Source organism: Poecilia reticulata, chromosome 8 (assembly GCF_904066995.2).
Source record: "Poecilia reticulata chromosome 8, P_reticulata-male-v2, whole genome shotgun sequence".
NCBI lineage: Eukaryota > Metazoa > Chordata > Actinopteri > Cyprinodontiformes > Poeciliidae > Poecilia > Poecilia reticulata.
Genome location: NC_088837.1, coordinates 19,364,665 through 19,381,039, shown reverse-complemented (window position 1 = coordinate 19,381,039; position 16,375 = coordinate 19,364,665). Strand labels below are relative to the sequence as shown.

The 16,375-nt window shown below is 37.6% G+C and overlaps 2 protein-coding genes across 3 annotated transcripts; one reads left to right on the top strand and one right to left on the bottom strand.

Moving 5' to 3' along the window:
- Positions 1–16: 16 nt before the first annotated feature.
- On the bottom strand, positions 17–8,697 carry nudt1 (nudix (nucleoside diphosphate linked moiety X)-type motif 1). Of its 2 annotated transcripts, none has more exons than XM_081610148.1 (4): positions 8,532–8,697; positions 8,234–8,412; positions 6,160–6,305; positions 17–394 (listed from the first exon to the last, which is right to left on the bottom strand). In XM_081610148.1, the coding sequence occupies exons 2-4, from the start codon at positions 8,383–8,385 to the stop codon at positions 222–224; spliced, it is 471 nt and encodes a 156-aa protein (XP_081466274.1). In that variant the 5' UTR covers positions 8,386–8,412; positions 8,532–8,697; the 3' UTR covers positions 17–221. The 2 variants fall into 2 exon arrangements, with proteins under 2 accessions (XP_081466274.1, XP_081466273.1); XM_081610147.1 differs by having other exon boundaries at positions 8,234–8,391; positions 8,532–8,696.
- A 486-nt stretch (positions 8,698–9,183) lies between these two features.
- mrm2 (mitochondrial rRNA methyltransferase 2) lies at positions 9,184–12,267 on the top strand. The gene is made up of 2 exons (XM_008416249.2): positions 9,184–9,616; positions 11,107–12,267. The coding sequence occupies exons 1-2, from the start codon at positions 9,328–9,330 to the stop codon at positions 11,535–11,537; spliced, it is 720 nt and encodes a 239-aa protein (XP_008414471.2). The 5' UTR covers positions 9,184–9,327; the 3' UTR covers positions 11,538–12,267.
- Positions 12,268–16,375: the final 4,108 nt, after the last annotated feature.

Genomic DNA, 16,375 nt, shown 5'->3' with positions numbered 1-16,375 from the left:
CATCCAATGAGACGGGTTACAGAAAAATTTTTTAATTCCACTTGTTACAGTTGAAAAGCTTGTACAGTAAACGCTTCCTCTTCCTATCCAAATGATCATCTCATTCCTTTCACTAAATGAACTGTGAACACCAACAGTTACCTTCAGTAATAATTGTCAACATTTAAACACCTTATTTTTCTCCTCATGGTCGCAGACATAAAACACTACAAGGTTTGACATCAAAGCTCCTGAACCTCCTCCAGCTTGTGACTGAGAATCACGTCCTCACCCTGGAACTTGAAGTATCCCACAAATTTCTTCTTCTGGAGCATCAAAGGAAACCACAAGACATCATCGGCCCACATCTGACCGAAAGGGATTTTGTCACAGTCAAACCACTGAGGCCTCATTTCTATAAAACACAATATATGGAAAAATTAATCAAACTGAACAACTCAAATGTGTTCCCCAGATACATGCTGATCAATGTACAGATGGCTGAACAAAACTCAAGCAAAAGATTAAAAAAATAAAAATAAACACCTCATATAACTGTAAAGTATGGTGATGTCTTGCAGTCACTGAGAAGACCATAATCTCATTTTTACACTTAAGTATTCTAGAGTCAAATTTGTGGCTATCTGACAAATCAAGCTTCTTCTAAATTGGACTGTGCAACAGCAAATCTACAACAGAGTGAGTGAAAAAAAAAGTTCTGACCTCAACCAGATTGAAATGCTGCAGTAGGAGCAATGTTCAAACTTAATGAAGTGCTGCAATACCATATGCAGATAGGTGGGCAAGAATGCTTCCACAACAATCATGAGGAAATGTATTTAAGTTGCTTAAGATGGTTCTTCAAGCTGTTGAAAGACGGGATGTACCACAGTTGATTTTAATTTGGCAATGACCAAGTTATTTTATTATCAAAACAAACGCATGTGGATTATTTAAATCCTCAAATAGCTTTCAATACCCATTTGCTTTTTCTAAAATAAAATAAATCATGCACTTCTTTTTTAATTATTCACACTCGAAATGTTCTTTTCTCCTTCAGTTTCTGGACTTTGACTTCCATTACAACTCCAAACCTTTTACTTAAAGTGTTACGTCTGATTACATCAGGAGTTATGCTTCTCTGTATCTTTGTATGTTTGGTCTCCACATAGTTGACCTTGACTTATTTCTTACACAGCAAACAGAACTGCCAACTATTTAATCTAGCTACAATTCCCTCTTTGCTCTTAAAGGTGCATTGACACATTTTAAGGCTTCCTTCTAAAATAACACCTGAAACCTATTTTTTTCCTCCCTCTGTGGTGAGCGTCTTTAATTCAATCACTGTTCTTGTACACCAGGAGGGGTGCTGGTGCCCATCTCCAGCAAACGTTAATTAATTAATTATTATTATTGTTAATAATTAGTGTGATTAATTATAATCATTTTAGTATTATAAAATGATCATAGATCATAATTTTATAATACTATAAAAAATATAGTATAATTTTACAGTGTTATAAACTATTATAATACTACAGTATTATAGTATTATGCTATAGTATAATACTGCACCATAGTATAGTATAGTATTATTTACTATATTATATATTATCACAATATATAATGTGATAATATATATTATTGTGATTATATATATATATATATATATATATATATATATATATATATATATATATATGTACATACAAATATAATATACATATATATATATATATATATTATATTTGTATGTTAATACATATACATATGTATATTAACGTATTTGTATGTTAATACATATACATATATATATATTTATATTGTATTTGTATTCATATACTAATTATATTAGTAAATTATTACTAATATAATTACTAATAATTATATTACTATAAGTAATATAGTAATATAATAATTACTATATCACTAAGAATCATATTATACACTGTATAATTAATTGTGTATTGATTAATATGCTATTAATATTATTATTATTATTACAAATTCCATCCATACATTTTCTTCCGCTAATCAGGGGTCGGAAGAAAATGGATGGATGGAATTTGTAATAATAATAGCAATAATAATAATAATAATGAATATTAATATATTAGCATATTAATCAATTATTACAAATTATTATATTAATTGTTATGATTTTATAATAATTGTTATATTATTATAAAATTATAACATTTCCTTCCATCATCTATCTATTATCTAATGTGCACAAAATCTTTTTGTACTGTGGGAGGAAGCCGGAGCACCCGGAGAGAACCCACTCATGCTCATGGAGAACATGCAAACCCCATGCTTAAAGAACCCAGGCCGGGATTCAAACCCAAGACAACAGACTGGACTGGAGACGCAATGGTGAAGCATCTATGAGAAGGGACAGAGCAGACTGGAGGAAGCTAAGATCCTTCAAAGTTTGCAGCAAGATGCTGCAGATCTGTTGTTTAGAGCGTCATCTTTTCTGCTGTCATCTGTTGGGGCAGCAGCATCAGAGCCAGGGACCTAAAAAGGCTCAACAGCCTGATAGAGAAGGCTGGTTCTGTTCTGGAAACGACTGGTCAACCTCTGGAGATGTTAATGCAAAGGACGATTCTTCGTAGGATCAAGGAAATTAGGGACAATCCTGATCATCCTCTTTGACGAGACTGTCTTGGGATGGCTCTTCAATGGCTCTTTGAAGAATTTTGATGAGTGACAGCATGTAATTTCCCTATGGGATTAACAAAGTATTTTTGAATTGAATTGAAACAGGAAATGTAATTACCACTGGTAAATATGTTTTGCCAGTGGTAATTACTTCTGCCATTCGAAATATTAGAAGGAGCGCAGCAGATGTGTCATACCGTCAGTCAAAATGGCCATAAAGAAAATTTTGGCCATTTTGATTTAGTCCGCTTTTTTGGTTCAGATACTTTTAGTAAACATCTCGCCTCATACGTCCAATCTTCTAATGCCGCTTTTGGTAGATTAATAACTAAGTTTTTGGCTTCAACTGTATTGTTTTCAGAGTCAAATTCTCCATCCAGGGAAGTGTGTTCTTTGAGATCATAGCTGTAGTCGACATGGCTGTAGTCGTCTATAGTCTCATTTTTCACAGCAGGGGCAAAAAAGTCTTCATCGTCTTCATCATACTCAACTCCTGCCCCTGTAAGCATTGGCCGTGAGCGTTTACCACAAACTTTCCCAGCCGGGGAAGTTTGTTCTTTTAGATCAGAGCAATCTGTCTCCAGGACTGATCTCTTTTCCTGGGTCCAGTCTTCTAAATCTGCTTTTGTCAGAGCAGGAGTTGAGTATTCATATTGTCCCTCATACTCAACTCCTGCCCAAGAGAACATAGGGGGAGAACGTTTACTGCAAACGTCCCCAGCCGGGGAAGTTTGTTCTTTGAGATGAGAGATCTTGTTCTCTAGGACAGATGTTTCTTCATGGGTAAAGTCTTCTGATGCCTTTTTTGTCGGAGCAGGAGTTGAGTCGTCATGCTCTTCATCATACTCAACTCCTGCCCAAGAGAACATTGGGGGAGAACATTTACCGCAAACTTCCCCAGCCGGGGAAGTTTGTTCTCTGAGCTCAGAGACCTTGTTCTCTAGGACAGATGTCTTTTCAGGGGTCCAGTCTTCTGATGCCTTTTTCGTCGGAGCAGGAGTTGAGTCGTCATGCTCTTCATCATACTCAACTCCTGCCCACGTGAACATTGGGGGAGAACGTTTACCGCAAACTTCCCCAGCCGGGGAAGTTTGTTCTCTGAGATCAGAGACATCATTCCCTTGGTCAGATCTCTCTTCCTGGCTCTCGTCTTCAGGTGCCGCTTTTTCCCCACTCGAGGAAGTTTGTTCCTCGGCAGGGGAACAATTGGATAAATAGTTCTCTGATACAGCTGTCCTTTCAAGTATATTGTCTTCCCCAGCCAGTGAACTTAGCTTCCCAGCTGGGGAAGGCTTGAATAGATAAGCATCAATCACATCATATTCGCAGTCAGTGCACTCGTCCTCAGAGCTAAATTTTTTTGCAGGGAGAACCCCCCTCCCCCAGCCAAGGAAATTCTGATTGTTGCCATGGAAATGGCCAGATCAGTTCTGCATGACTCAAGCTATTAACCCTTTGCAACTACGTCACTTAATCCAGTGTTTTTCAACCACTGTTCCGCGGCACACTAGTGTGCCGTGAGTGATCGTCAGGTGTGCCGTGGAAATTATTCAATTTCACCTACGGTACCGTATTTTTCGGACTATAAGCTGCTACTTTTTTTCTAAGCTTTGAACCATGCGGATTGTAGCCCGCTGTGGCTTTGCTGTGTATTTTTTTTCAACCACCAGGGTGCTCTCTAGCAGGAAGTGAATCAGAAGTCAAAATTGGAAATCAAAAGAGGAACGTGCTAATTTTCAACCTGATCAGGGGTATTTTTAAGCAGCAGGCACGATGGAGAAATGCTTTCAAACTCATATCATGCAGCTTTTAAGTTAAGGGCTGTTGGTCTGACACTACAGGAGGGGAATAGAGCCGCTGCATTTAAGCTCTGTGTGAACGAAACCATGGTTCGGCTTTGGAGATGGAGTGCTGTGTCCTTAATATATGCAGCAGATTTATTAGGACGCCGCCCTCTGCTGGGTCCTTATGGAAAATCGAGAGCAGCTTCCAATTTTTTTTTTGTTGTTTTTGTTTTCAAAAAAAAAATTTAAGGTGCTAGTATGGTGCGCTCTATAGTCCGAAAAATACGGTAATTGATTTTAAAAGATTTTTTGAAAATGAATTATCTGCAAATAATGCCATCTTCGAGTGTCTGCTGTAGCAGTGACTAGCGGTGTAATCATGTAATTTTCTTACCACTAGATGGCAGTAGGTACACAGCATTTTACATTACAACAAGAGAATTAGTGATGCATGAATGTTACAGGTAGCGGTCAGAGCATCGTATCTAGCAAGACAGTGATGGAAAAGACAGAGAAGCTCAGCAGTAGTTGGGTTGGAAAGAACATGGGTCCATTTCCCACAACATGTCTGTGTGAAATTAGCTTCTCTAGTCTGGCTACTATAAAAACTAAAACCAGAGAGAGACAGAGTTGTTGAGGAAGAGCTTTGTCTTTCTTCAATTTCTGCCAGAAAATCAGCAGTTTTCATCCAAACATGCACAGGTTTCACACTTGGTGGGTAAAATATACAGATATTGACATTTTGTACATGCAACTCTTCATATTGTAACAGTGAATATAAAGTGAAATGTTTTCCAAATGTTATTGCTTCTTTCAAAATAAGAATTATTTTCTGTATTCCGGTTAAAAGAATGCTTGTGGATTAGTTTGTAAAACAGTTTGAAGTTTTCTACAACTTCTTTACATTTAACACCACAGTGTGGTGGAACTGTTCAGGGGTATTTTTGAAGTGGACATGTTAAGTGCAATTTGAAATAAAAAATGTAAAATGTGATAAAAATGCATTTTTTTGTTTATTTGATTCCTATTCAAGAGACTTTGATAAGAATGACTATATATGTAATATAGGCGGCTACAGAATATCTTTGTTTACAATTTTGGTTGGTGGTGTGCCTCGAGATTTTTTCAATTAAAATTATGTACCTTGGCTCAAAAAAGGTTGAAAAACACTGTTGTAGGGAACTGTAAAGAGTGTGGTATTATGGATTGAATGGTTTGTTTAGGTTTTTGAAAATATTCTGTGCTATGTGACCTATTTACATTTTTTTTTTTGCGTTTTCTCAAAATGTTTGGTTTTTAAATAGTTTTCAGATTAGTCTCAATATATTAACACAATTATTTCCCCTATGAATCATACAAGCAGGTAGTTAACTCATCAAGGGATGAACTTGGATTGTGCCTGCGTAACATTAGCAAGCTTGAAATGTCTACTTGAATCTTCACTAACTTTTTGTGACTACTTTAAACTTTGAAGGGTCATAAAAGACTCAAATCCAGACCTCAGCATGCCTCTCAACCTTACAAACATGTAGAAATTGTGACTGAGACTATGAGTTAGTAATAACATTAAAAGGAAGTCAAGTTTAAAAGGAACTGAAACCAAAATAGGAACATTTGGTTTTTCATACATCTATTACTTGGAATGGTGTTCAAAAAGGTTATTCCCCCAGTTTTTTATGAACTTCTACTTTTTTAAAGGAATCTGCTTTGGTTTCTATAGAGAAAGTCTTACCCTCTGATTCTGTTGGTTCACCTTTATATACGTCAGCTCTGAAGACGTGGACGTCAAGAATCTCTGTTTCGCCAACAAATTCAAATTTGATATTTCCAATTTTGTCCAGAATGTCCACTGTGAGGCCACTTTCTTCCTGAAGTTCTCTAAAGGGAAGAATAAAAAAATGATAGGTTATATTTCTGCAAGTGCACTTTCATATGGAGACTAAAACAGCCTAAAGTTTTAGTAGAACACATGGGAATACGAGGGAAAGCTATATATGCATGAAACCTAAAAGACTGATCAAGAAATTCAGAAACTCCACTATTATTTTATATGATATCACTTTATCTGGATGCCCTGATTTCCACTAATTGAAGAACCCAAAACAATTATGAAATCTTCTTATGTTATTTATGAATGATAATTCAGACCGCCATGGTAGCCATGTCTGCCATGGCTGTCAGACTCAGAGCAGTTAATATAGCTGCGGTGCATCAAGTTGAGGTCACCTGTACAGCACTATATTGTGCAAAGCTGAACAGGCCAAAATGATGTGACTCATTTCAACAGAACACCCCACACTGTCTCCTGTCTTGAATGCCCGCATCCCAGATTTCCCACAGACATATCCCAGGATTCAAAACTGTCAAGCGGACCTGCATTGTTATTGCAATGACATTGGCTTTGATGATAGGTTTAATTTAGCTGCCACTCATCGTTATGGATAAAAAAAAAAAATTTTGATCCACAAAGCCATTTCTCCTGGATTAGATAGTTCTTCTCTAGCGGTGTGCAATATAGGTTGACTGTATGGCTTTATTGTACTGCAACGATGAATGAGAAGATGTTCTTTTGTGGATATTTTTTTTTCTTCAGTGCAGCACTTTAGGATTCAAGGAGTATGACGTATCCCGTACGCATTTACACGCAGATTTCAAGGTCAGGTTTTAAATGCTTTGTGTATATGACCAACAATTATTCCTATAAATAGTCCACATTTCGTGTCAAGTACAACATCTCTATTTTTGAGAAACGGGAGCCTAGTGACAGCCATCTAAAAATTCATTCTATTTTAAATGCTAAATATACCCTACTCTCTCAAACTAAAAGTCAAGCATACAATTTTGCTATTTTACTGGGGTCATTTTGATAAATTACATCCAATGTGTTTTAAAATGTGCTACTTCTCTTTGATGACAACTACTGCCACTTTTTCTTAAATGTGCACAGCTTGATTCCAGAGGCGGTTTTCAAATTTAACTTTGGGAGCAAACTGTGCCCCAAACAAAAACTTATATAAATGCGACAGGGAGACTTATATTTTCCATTTCAAAAGCACTGAGAACAGATGCTCGACAACACAGAAGTAAAATATATTTGCATATTATGAATAATGTAACTATTAAACACCCCTGCACACAAAGCAGTTTTCTCTGTTTGTTTGGAGACAGTTTTGGAGTGGGCCTAAATGCCTTCAGGGCTTTGCTCCTTCACTTCTGGAATAATAACATTGTCCCGGCTAAAACGTTTATTCTTTTTGTATATCCCAGCAAAACATTCGCAATTATTTTTTCTGTCTCAACAGCTTACTCCCACTGCCTTTTTAAAAAAATGTAAATATACTGGATGTGTGATCCCAAAAATGTAAAACAGAGATGTGCTTTGCAAGCACACCAAAATTATGCCTCCCCTTTTAAAATTTTAAAGTCTCTGTCCATGTTACTCAATCCCATCAGGGAGCTGTAGATTGCCATGTGCCCTGAGCCTGGTTCTGATGGAGTTTGCTCATTGAAAGGGAGATGTGCCTCTCTACTGAGGCTTTGTGCTTCATCAAAAATTGAAGCAATTTGCTGGTTTTTCAAGATGGACTTTTTTTTTTTTTTACTGAATTGTCTGAATCTGACAGGATCAACTTGGACTTGAACTCTGTTACACCTGTAATAAAAATACTTTTGGACAAATAATGAACAGCTGTCTGCTTATTAATTTAATAAATGCAATAATTTAGATTAGATCTTATACTTACGTTACGCTTTGACACAAACCACAACATTAACCTTAAATGAAATAAATATTTTTCATATAATACCTTCTAGCTGCTTCCTCGATGGTTTCTCCAGGTTGAACTTTGCCCCCAAATCCGTTCCACTTGCCAGCACCAAAGCCTCTCTTCTTCATGCCCAGAAGTACTCTACCTGGCTGGACCACCAGGACCAGAGTGAGCAGCTTGGAGGTCAACATCTTAACCTGAGAGGAAGAAAGAACTTTCTGAGCAACAGAAAAAAAACCCCAAAAAACACAATGAGCAATAAGCAACAGTGGTTGCAATATGGGTTGCTAACCTATGTTATTAAATATTGCAGAACAAGATCAGATCGAACAAGTACCTTTTATTCAAGAAAACAGTCCACCTCACGAAAGACTCCCGCGTGGAGAATGCAGATGTCGTCCCATGATAACAAGATTTGTATACAAAAGGATCGGTCTGACTAAAGTCAGATTCAACGCATGTGGCCCATCTTTTGGTTGTGGGATCTGTTGCAAGTGTTACTTTGAAATATGTCCGACTAGAAAAATGAAGATTTTTTTGTCCCGTTTTCTTATTTCAGAAACTTGATGCTGCCATATTTTGCTAAGCAGTTGTCATAACACCCCAAATTCACTCTCTTATTTCATGTTTTGATATTTTAATAGATTGTGACAAAGCCTAACATCAAATTATTAGGTAAATTAGAAGCCATACATTTGATATTTATTCTGTGATGAAATGGCATTTATTCAGTGAATGCCAGGTATCCTATCGAGTGGTTCTTCGACCAGTATGAGTTTATTTTTAAAAGCAAGATGTTTATTTATTTATTTATTTATTTATTTATTTATTTATTTATTTATTTATTTATTTATTTATTTATCAAAAGTTCCTTTTTTGAGAATGCAATCCATAATATGGAGATATTCACCATGTACATTAAGGTCGTTGATAACAAATGCACACAATTAAAATATGAAAATTAAACGAACGCAAATTTAATGTACGGGATGAATTTGCTCAAACATAGGAACAAATGTTTTCTCGTTCTTTTTCAAAAATAAAGGGGACCCAAATAGGTAGCACACGTTGGGAACTCTGTTTCACGCAAGCGCAGTTGATGAAATAGGAATAGATATAGTAGAATAAGCCAAATGTGGATATTTTCTGTTCAGAGGAGATGTTTTCACTGCTCGCTGAGTGTAACGAAGAAGCTGAAGGGGAAAACTGCAACAGAGCAGCGTTGGGTGCTGCGGCAGCTGAAAGATCCGTATGTCAAAGCTTCACACGCTCAAAACTTTCGATGCAGAAGCGCCTTCAAACTCTTGGAAATAGACGACAAGTTCCGGCTATTACAGCCCGGATACAGCGTGGTGGACTGCGGTGCTGCACCTGGAGCATGGAGCCAAGTGGCAGCGCAAAGGATCAACTCTGCTGGGACAGGTAGACATGGCAGGTTTCAGTCACATGGGTTCAAATCCCTAATGGTCATTAAAATGTAACGAAATCTCTATTCATCATTAAACTAACTCTTAGATTCAATTGATTAGTTAGTTAGTTAGCTTATCTTTCTAATTTTATGTCATTAGAAGAGCCAAATGGCATTCATGACTGAGAACATTAAAGGTAGAACTAAGAGCCACAGTACAGAATATAATAAAAATATTACTACAATTATGTAAGGCTTTGTCATGCTTTTTACATGGATAGCAATTTGGAGCTTTGTCAGCTTTTTTTTTTGTTTATAACTGCTGATAATTTAGCCTATCACTAAAAAAAAGTATTGCTTTTTATGCCAATTTATACTGCTGTAACAAAGAACACAAATGTTGTCCTTTTTTTTTTAATGCATTGCCAAGATAAAAATTTAGCACGTGCTGTGGGTCCCTTCATGACATCTCTGGGCTTTTGGAGACTAGTTTTAGCATCTTGAACTTTGAAGGTGAACTTGCTTGGAGAGCCAGACCTGTGCATGTTGGCAATTCTAATAAGGTTACATAAAATGTTTGCTATAGTGCCCAAAAATCTTCCTCTTTTGTGTTATTGTCCTTAAAAAACAGCAACAACAAAAAAGACAAAAGAAAAATGTGAAAGATTAAAAATTTAAATTGACAAGCCAGCTAACAAAAAAGACCAGAAATTGGTATTGACGTGTAGGATCATGATCAATGCAAAGACCAGAAATTGGTATTGACGTATAGAATCATGATCAATGCATTAGTAACTCTAAAAGATTTAGCAATAAATACATATTAGTCAGTGGATAAATATCAAGTCCTCTTGAGAATAATGTTCTGCCACATGAGCCAGAAAAACAGGGTTGTTGTCTTATAGTAAACTGTCACATTTATTATGCAGGCTTGAGTGTTTCATTGTTTTGGAACCTGTGATTAATCTGAACATTAATCAGTATCCTTAGTTATCCTTGTCACATTGAGGTTATTGCTGTCTAGTGATGCTGCTGTAAATGAAGATGAATATTATAAGTTTGTCCTACATCATCACCCAGCAAACATGTAACTTTGTCCAAAAAAAAAAAAAACAAGGCAGATGTGTTTATGATTGTGATGGATTACACAGATAAAGCAAGTTTAAAGTCTAACAGATGAGTTTACATCTCATTAATCAGTAAATCTTTGGTTTGGAAAAAGGGAAATTGAAGTTAATTTGTCACTTTATTTATTTGAAATATGCGTAACTTGCAAAAACATTAGTGCGGAATTCCTATATTAACATCAAGTTCATTTTTGAAAAATGTATAAGAATCGGAGACAACTAAAGGGATATCAAAGATGACAAGGGAGCCAACCATTTCTCCTGCTTTTTGTTTTTGGTGTTATTTTTTTTAATCGCTCAGATTGCCACAGGCTGTTTGTGTGAACAGATAAGACATGTAGAAGGGAGATGAACTGTTCCGGTGGCTGTCGTTTTAGATCAAGGCTCGCCACGTGGAACAGTCATCGGCATCGACCTGCTCAACATACCACCCCTGGACGGGGCCCACTTCCTGTCCGATCACGATGTCACCGACCCCGCCACGCACGGCAAGCTGCAGGAGCTCCTCCCCGGGGGCCGAGCTCATGTCATCCTGAGCGACATGGCGCCCAACGCCAGCGGCTTCAGAGACATGGACCATGAGAAACTGATCACCATGTGTTTGTCTCTGATAGACTTGGCTGAGAAGATTCTGCTGCCTGGAGGCTCTCTGCTCTGCAAATACTGGGACGGGGTTCTTTCCCGTCACCTCCAGGAGAAACTCTCATCTGTGTTCAGCAGTGTTCGGACCATAAAGCCAGACGCCAGCAGAAAGGATTCAGCTGAGAGATATTTCCTTGCTAGAATGTACAGGAAACCCGTGAAGTGATATTTATTGTCCTTTATTTAACTCATGACTGGCACATTTGCTGAAGTGCTTCTCTGTGTCTCTGATCAGTGAGCTGTTTGAACATGAAGAGGTTCACTTAGTGGCTGTTATCAAAAGATGGCAGTGTTGAGACATCAGTGAGGCTTGCTGCTGCTCCGGGCACAAATGCAAGCATATTAAAGACCGTAATGTGCTTCCGTTCCCTGCAAACCTAACACAGTAGCAGCACTTAATCAGTAAAATGAAAACCTATGCAAGAATCAGTGAGATTACTCAAGAGCATTTTTCTTATTATTGCCCCCAGTAGCTGTTCCAGAGTCTCTCTTTACTGTTTGCTTTGATGCAGAAAGTCGTTTAGCTCGGATGCTCATTGTAAGATTCTGCACTTCCAGCCATGTTCAGCTGTTCCGTTACAAAGAGCACACGGAGGGAAAAACAAATTTCTAAGTGTCATGTACAATGTGACCAATGGAAAGTGGAATGACAGTAAAGATGGCATGCATATGTGTGTTGTACACCTTTGCTGTCTGGCAGGAGAAACATCCAGATCCAAGTTGTTGGATTTTAATTTATCCTTAAATTTGACCTCAGTGACTGCCAAAACACTTCAGAAAATAGTCCAAGTTTACTTTTATTTTCCTCCCCACATAAATGATTAATGAACAGAAGATGTGATAAAATAATGACAAGCTTGTTTATGCAATTAAAGTTGAACACCTGGATAATGGTTTCTGCTGTTATATGCCTATTTTTTTCATTGTTTCTTTTTTTTCATTTGGCATTAATAGCTCTCCACTTTTTATTTATGTAAATAATTTATTTATCATTTAATACCATTTAATCTTTATGCAACTATCCTAGTTGCATAAAGAAAAGGCAACTTCAAGAACAATTAAAAGTCTTTTTACACTTGAGTCTCAGTAAATTCGAATATCACTGAAATATAAATTAATTTCAGCTCAATTCAAAAGCCTACTTTAATTGATTACATATGTAACCCTTATATTTCTGTCTCCAGTACAATAGGTTTATGGAAATCTCTCCATATAGGTTGACTTAATCACAGACACATTCAGGTTCATTGTATTTATTCTAACAAACAGGAAATCGAGTTGGTTATTAACGTCAATTCAGCAGCTTCTGGTCCTATACATAAAATAAAATAAATAACCCCAAACGAACTACTAAGCAATAGCTCCCAAATAGCAGTTATCAGTAGTTAACATTTGTAAAATTAACATACCTAAAATGGATAACATCAATAATGATAACGGTTACAAATTTATACAAAACAGGAAAAATTGCTCGTGAAACACTGTATTTTATCAAATTTGTCTAAAATATAACACTTGTAAAGAAAACAGCTGATTATAATAGATACCACAGTCACAGACAGCAACAGAAAAAGGGGACGAGGTGTCAGTTACCGGTTACTATGGCAACCACCAACTGTCAAGCGCAGTTGTAGCAGAACTAAAATGACCAATAAATGTCTGGAGAAACAATTGTCTGACCACATCAAACAAACTCTAAAGAATAAAGAAACAATTTTAGGCAAACTTCACATTCACAACACTGCCAAAATAAAACTCTTGTTACACATACATACATGAGTGACAAATGTCAAACTTTAATTAAAAATTTTTCTTGAGATTACGGCTAGGAAAGCCCAACATTCAGTTTCAGAAACTTTGAAGAGTGGAAATATTTCATAAACCATTTGAACAAAGATGTTTCCTCAAAAGCAATCTACACAATCATGGGAAACACTGCTGAGTTGACAGCTATCTTGCAGGCCAATAGAAAAACATGCCAAGGGCTGTTTACCAGCATATCAATGGGAAGTTGAGTGGAAGGAAAATGTCTTGTAGAAACATGGTGCACAGGTAACAGGGATACCCACAGCCTTAGGGGGATTAGGAAGCAAAGCTGTTTGCAGAGTTTAGGGCAGTTTTAAAAAGCATGGACTGAGCTTAAAGAACCATGGCTCACAGTAGTATTCAAAACATTTTGCCACAACTGAGGTATTCCTTATGTCAAGACACTCCTGAAGGTCAAAAGTGCCTTTCATACTGGGCAAAGGAGAAAAGAGACCAGACTGCAGCTTATTTGTTAAGACTCTTCTTTTCGTATGAAAGTAAATTTTGCAGTTTATGTAGAAATTAAAGTGCCAAAGTTTGGAGGGAGAGTTTTGGGCCACTGAACTGAAGTTCCTTAAAGTCCTGTGTGACTGCTGCACAGTCCAAAGTCTGAGCAGTTGTCCACCAGGAAATTTTAGATGCTTCTGCTGACGAGCTTTATGGAAATGCTGTTTTTATTTGTAGAAGGACTTGGCACCTGCCCACACTGCCCAAGGTGCCAGTACACGCTTTAATGAGCATGTTTTGCAGTGCTTGATTGACTAATACCCTCTCCCGAGAATCTATGGGGTTTTGTCAAGAGGAAGATGAGAGATACCTGAGCCAACAATGCAGTTGAGATGAAGGTTGCTATTAAAGCAACCTGGGCTTCTTTAACACATCAGCAGAGCTGCAGGCATATCTCCTCCATGCCATGCTGCATTGGTGCAATAATTCATGCAAAGGAACCCCAAACAGCTACTAGGCTTTCATTGTTACATAACAAACCATGAACCCATCTGGCTGTGTTCTGTGTTGTGGTCCTCATGCAGGCTGTCCAAATACACTTAGTACTGTAATACAAGCAAATATTGTGAATTCTCAAATTGTTATTATCAACATCAGATTTTGCTGATCAACATATTTCTCAGATTAGGATCATCTGGTGCCTCTAAGCATCTGCGTCAGTGGCGTGTTTGGAACATTACAGCTCGTCGTCGTTCTTGCTGTGTTTCTACCTCAGAGGAAATGTTGCTTTTGAAAAACAATTTTGAGGTGAAAAATCTATTTATTAGGAGCTAAAAGATAATAAAAAAACATTCTAAATGGCTTTGTTAAGGGGCCACACAGTGGCGCAGTTGGTAGAGCCGTTGCCTTGCAGCAAGAAGGTTCTGGCTTCGATTCCCGGCCCCGGTCTTTCTGCATAGAGTTTGCATGTTCTCCCTGTGCATTCGTGGGTTTTCTCCGGTTACTCCGGCTTCCTCCCATGGTCCAAAAACATGACTGGCCTCTCCAAATTGCCCCTAGGTGTGAGTGTGTGTGTGTCGTGTGTGTCTCTGTGTTGCCCTGCGACAGACTGGCGACCTGCCCAGGGTGTACCCCGCCCCTCGCCCGGCACACCAGCTGGAGATAGGCACCAGCAACCCCCTCGACCCCACTGAGGGACAAGGGTGTAAGGAAATGGATGGATGGCTTTGTTAAGCACTCCCCTAGTTTGTTTCATTTTCTAAATGAATTCTTGTCTCTTGGTTTAATTGGCACATTTTCATTCCTCAGAAAAACAGACTGGTTCCAATTAGTCATAAATGATCATTTTAAGTGAAATCAGATTATCCCTAAATAGATTTTTAACTCTGATAATTCAGCAAAAAATGAATAAGAAAAGCCCAATCAAGATCACATTTGCATTTATGCCGCAAAGGAAGACCAGAATAGGCTGCTATTTGGCCTTTGTGTCTCCGAAGTGATGAGCAATACAGTACTGACTGAAACATTCATGCCTCTCGGCAAAATTAACTGCACAGAAGGGGGACTGACCTCTAAAGATGATTGTTTGGAATGAAAGGGAGCAGTCATGCCTGTTGATGAAGCTGATATAGTGAAAGATGTGAGCAGATGACCAATTTTATTTCTCATTACTTGTTGATTATTCTGCCCTGCGTTATTCAGATTCAAATTATTTCAGAATTACTGTGGGATCTGTGTAAATTCCATCGGAGCTGAGCGACTCGCTCTCGTGACGAATGATTATTCGCTCACAGGTTAATTCATTCTTTTCTGGCCAGATGGAGGTACAGATGTAAGAATTAGCAAATGAAGAGAGGAAATCGGGTGTAGAGAGACAAATGGTAAATTTAGACGTTAAGATGAGAGGACTTTTTGAATTGCTCTGGTCTTTTGTGTCTTAAATTTTAACTCATGCAGGTGCATATTTAAACGAAAACATTAAATATCAAAAAGATATTTGAAATTTTAGTGGAATTATTTGTTACAAGAGTGCCAATAGAATCACAATGGCATAATTTCCTTGTATAAAACAGTCTGTGATGGAGGAATTTTCTTCTCTTTTCATACAGGTTGAATAACAAAGTTTTCAAAAGGCTGGGTCCTTAAAAGAGTAATTCACCCCTTCCAGATCGCTGCGGTGCCGCAGACGAGCACGCGAGTTTTACTTTTTAATAGCCGCTGAATGTTTTGAAATCTGAGCTGATTTTTTCACCATCTTCAAGCTTTTATTAAAATCTGCCTGCCGGACAGTAGCCTGGGAGAGCTCATTGTGCAAAGATGGAAGCTGCATTCAATAAAACACTGAGTGCATTTGGCCAAAGAAAGAATGTTTCCTTTTAGAATCTTTGCTCCATCTCATCTCAAACAACACAGAACATGCATTATCTCAAGCAATTGACAGGAAATTAAAGAAATGGCATTATCATTTTCCACCATTGTGTCATCCATTCCCTTTGGCTGACCTGAATTGCCAGAATGTTTTTCTTGCCTGGCAACATTAATCATTTCTCTCAGCCTCCGAATGTTTGACGACAGAGCCAAACAAACATTTTTGGATAAAAACTTTGGACTGCTATTATGATGGTAGTGAAAAAAAAAGTTTGACTTTTGTTCAGGAAAATGGTTCCTAGAAAACTAAAAGACTCCTGTTTGTTGCTGCCACAGTACTTCAGTGAATCCTCCATGGTGTAATAGAAGAAAATCACATTTTTG